This window comes from Aquarana catesbeiana, linkage group LG12, assembly GCF_042186555.1.
Source record: "Aquarana catesbeiana isolate 2022-GZ linkage group LG12, ASM4218655v1, whole genome shotgun sequence".
Classification (NCBI taxonomy): Eukaryota; Metazoa; Chordata; class Amphibia; order Anura; family Ranidae; genus Aquarana; species Aquarana catesbeiana.
In genome coordinates this window covers 228,896,696-228,900,624 of record NC_133335.1, presented here as the reverse complement: position 1 = coordinate 228,900,624, position 3,929 = coordinate 228,896,696, and the positions used below count along the sequence as shown (strand labels likewise).

The 3,929-nt window shown below is 48.9% G+C and overlaps 1 protein-coding gene across 2 annotated transcripts in view; it reads right to left on the bottom strand.

Moving 5' to 3' along the window:
- Positions 1-280: 280 nt before the first annotated feature.
- The window catches only part of TEPSIN (TEPSIN adaptor related protein complex 4 accessory protein), a 54,070-nt gene continuing 50,421 nt past the window's right edge, over positions 281-3,929 (bottom strand). For both annotated transcript variants that reach the window (XM_073606868.1, XM_073606870.1), the window contains exon 13: positions 281-935. In XM_073606868.1, coding sequence (XP_073462969.1) covers positions 477-935 — 459 coding nt within the window. In that variant the 3' untranslated portion in view covers positions 281-476. The remainder of the gene's footprint in view (positions 936-3,929) is intronic.

Below are 3,929 nucleotides of genomic sequence, written 5' to 3'. Positions count from 1 at the left end.
ATTGCTCAGGGCGGGTTTCCTGTTGGTGACAACAGTGGACCATGTCTGTGTAAAATGGCCACTTGTTGTCGCCATCAGACGTCTGTGTGATAGGGTGACAACACAGGGGCACACTTGGTAGACAGGGACAGAGCATTGTCACCTGACTATGGGAAGTTCTGGATTAAGGATCTTCATGGAAGGATCACCAGAATTATTCTAATGAAAGCCTCGAACTTAAAACAATTGAAGTGGCCATTTGAAATGACATGAACACATTAAAGCTGACATGAGACGGAAGTGATTGGATTTACTTAGACTTTAATACTCAGTGCACCTTGGGTACTCCTGCACCGGCGGGGCAGTCCAGGGCGCCGTGGCCTCAAATTATTTTGCTTGATCACCGAACAGATTCGCCATCATTTTACAGATGCAATGCGCTGCAGATACTAGTCCACACCAGAGGGGGGGCGCTGTGTGTGAAGGTTAGTACGCCCTCATGTGTTCAGGAAAGAGAATGCAGAGGGGAGGCACGGCTGGGCAGTTCTCTGCTGTAATACTGAATCTGTGTGAAGTTTTGTGACGGAAAGCTCTAATGCCGGTTTGGTTTTCGCACCGCTCCGCACCGGCGTCACCAAATCCATTCCATCAAACAGCGACAGACACCCGTGCACGCCGTTCAGGTGAGGTCCAGGATCCCGATCAGGGGCCAATGTCTCCGGGTCCATAACTTGGCCTTCCTTCAACGTGCTACAATTATCAAGAGCCAGAGTCCGTTCTGGAGAGGGGGAAGGGGAGACATGGGATGGGGCCAGTAGGGTCTCCTCCTCTGATTGGGGTACAATGTCATTTAAAAGGTCCAGGGGACTCCTCTGGGGTGGGGCCGGTAACAGAGCATGCTGGGAAGCTTCACGTTTAGGAGAATGTTCGGTAAGTGCTTCAAACTGGAGCAGGATCTGTGGAAAAGCAAAAAAAAAAAAAACAATTTACAGACACGAGAGCCACTCAAGACTGAGATTGGTTCCTGCAAGTTTGCTTTAACCCTTTCACTGCCAGGCTCCGCCTCCTGATTCTCACGTCAAGCGTTCGGAATGTTTTTTTTTACTATTTTTCACTATTTTTTTGCCATCTCCACAGCATTTCAAGTTTGTAATGGACCTCCCCCAACCATATGTTTTATGAACGTAAAGGACTCGCAGAATCAAAAGATGGCGATGATGATTGTGTACACCCCGTGATAGCCAAGTATTTATCAAAGCTAGATTGTCAATAAAAATCCTCTAAAATGAAAGTATTTAAATCATTAAGGTCACAGATTTGCAGCTTTGCTGCTGACACTTCTCCTCTATTTCCAAAGATTAGCAGGCATGCTGGTACATGTAGTTCTATGGCTTTAACCCCTTTTATTGCAGCCGGAATTTTTACACACTCGTGGCTGCAGTGGGTATAAATGTGACACGCCGACTGTCAGATGGAAGTGATCCAGCGGCTGTGCAGCCTCCATACCCCCCTCCAGTAGGTGGCACCAGGTGGGGTGGGGGGCGGAGAGCACATAGAGCAGTGATGGCGAACCTTGGCACCCCAGATGTTTTGGAACTACATTTCCCATGATGCTCAACTACACTGCAAAATGCAGGAGCATCATGGGAAATGTAGTTCCAAAACATCTGGGGTGCCAAGGTTCACCATCACTGACATAGAGCATCAAATGTCTGGTCTCTGGTCTCCCCTTCCTGCTAATGACTCTGGAGCGACGTGCTAAATGTCAATTCCGGGTTCTGGTGTCACTTTTCCCGGCCAGCATTGATGGTAAACATCTAACAAAGCGAGCAACAGGGGTCTAGAAAACCTGTCACCAAAAAAATGCATTATATAGGAGGTAAAAACCAAAACAAAAAGTATTGCAGAAAACCTAAGGACCTAAAATGAATGCCCCCCCGAAAAAAAAAAATAAAAAAAGAATTATGAACCTCCATAACCACATACACATGTACAAATGTAAATGCACACATTGGAGACGCCTATGCATGAAAATGTCGCACGTTACATATCATCCCTAGAGTGCCCATGTGTCCCAGATTGCACGGGACTGTCCCGCAATTAGCATGTGTGTCCTGGGTCCCGGACACCTTCATTCTGGGACAATACAGCCACCCTATCAGCTACATTGCTGTGCATGGTAGCCAATCGGCTTCTAACTTCAGCTTGTTCAATTAAGCTTTGGAGAAAAACGAAAAACAAAAAATACCTGGAAGCTGATTGGTTACTATACACAGCTACACGAGATTCTGTGTGCTTCAGTCTTTGTACATCTCCCCCCTTGTGTCCCTGATTTTCTGGAGGGACTCCTAACGACCCAGAGACTCCCAGTGATCCTGTACTTGGATCCCCCTTGTTTCTAGCGTCTGTTTGCAAGCGTCTTCCAGTATGATCCCTGTACCCCCAGTGTTCCCAGTGGCTTCCAGTATGATCCCTGTACCCCCAGTGTTCCCAGTGGCTTCCAGTATGATCCCTGTACCCCCAGTGTTCCCAGTGGCTTCCAGTATGATCCCTGTACCCTCAGTGTTCCCAGTGGCTTCTCAGTTCTCAGTGCGATACTTGTACCCAGTGTGCCTTCCGGTGTGATTCCCTGTACCCCCAGTGTGATCCCTGTACCCCCCCGTGACTTCCAGTGTGATCCCTGTACCCCCGTGACTTCCAGTGTGATCCCTGTACCCCTTGTGACTTCCAGTGTGATCCCTGTACCCCCGTGACTTCCAGTGTGATCCCTGTACCCCTTGTGACTTCCAGTGTGATCCCTGTACCCCCATTGTGATCCCTGTACCCCCCCCCCCCCCCATGACTTCCAGTGTGATCCCTGTACCCCTGCCCCCGGTGACTTCCAGTGTTATCCCTGTACCCCCAGTGTGATTCCTGTACCCTCCATGAATTCCAGTGTGATCCTTGTACCCTCAGTGTGATCCCTGTATCTTCCATGACTTCCAGTGTGATCCCTGTACCCCCAGAGTTCCCAGTGCCTTCCAGTGTGATCCCTGTACCCCCAGAGCCTTCCAGTGTGATCCTTGTACCCCCAATGTTTCCAGTGTGATCCCTGTACCCCTGGTGTTCCCAGTGCCTTCCAGTGTGATCCCTGTACCCCTGGTGTTTCCAGTGCCTTCCAGTGTTATCCCTGTACCCTTAATGTCTTCCAGTGTGATCCATATACGCCCAGTGTTCCCAGTGTCTTCCAGTATGATCCCTCTACCCCCAGTTTTCCCACCATCTTCTAGTCTGTCCCCAGAGTTACTGTCAGAAAGACAGTACTGGAGCATGCTCCTCTACTCCTGTCTCCTAGTGAGACCTGCACTAAATAATTACTGGGCACACATTTTTAAAACTGAAGTCACCATCAGCTTACAACTGAAGCTATACACTGTGAAAAACTCTCTGATATTCCCTCAATGGGAGGCCTAGTCAACAGCTTCCTGCCCAACATCTGGGAAACAATTGTCACCTGAGCAGCAGTTGAATCCAAGCAGCTGCTGGCCGGGCCATATATTCATACATACTCATCCTTTCCTTCTCTGCTCCAGTCAGCCAAGGGTAGCAAAGAAAATGCCCAGTACTTTGGGGTGTTGAGGAGCACATGACCCCTTCTATGTGACAGTATTGGTGCAGTGAGTGAGTGCTCAGCACTCTGTAAGCTCCAGCAGGAAATTCAACTAGAGCTTTACACAGGCTTTCTATTTCTTACTCCCAGCAGTTGGGGAGTGAAAAGGAAGCTGCGGGGGCTGGGATTAAAGTGTACCTCTTGCTTTGTCTCATCTGCAAGGGAAGCAGACCAGGCACGAATTCAGATGCTGCTAACAATCACTTTCCTTGAAGGAGGAGCAGAGGCGTGTCTTGTGTATGTATTTCGTGCTGCCTGTACATGCGACGGTGCATGTGATGCGGTATACATGCATGTTATC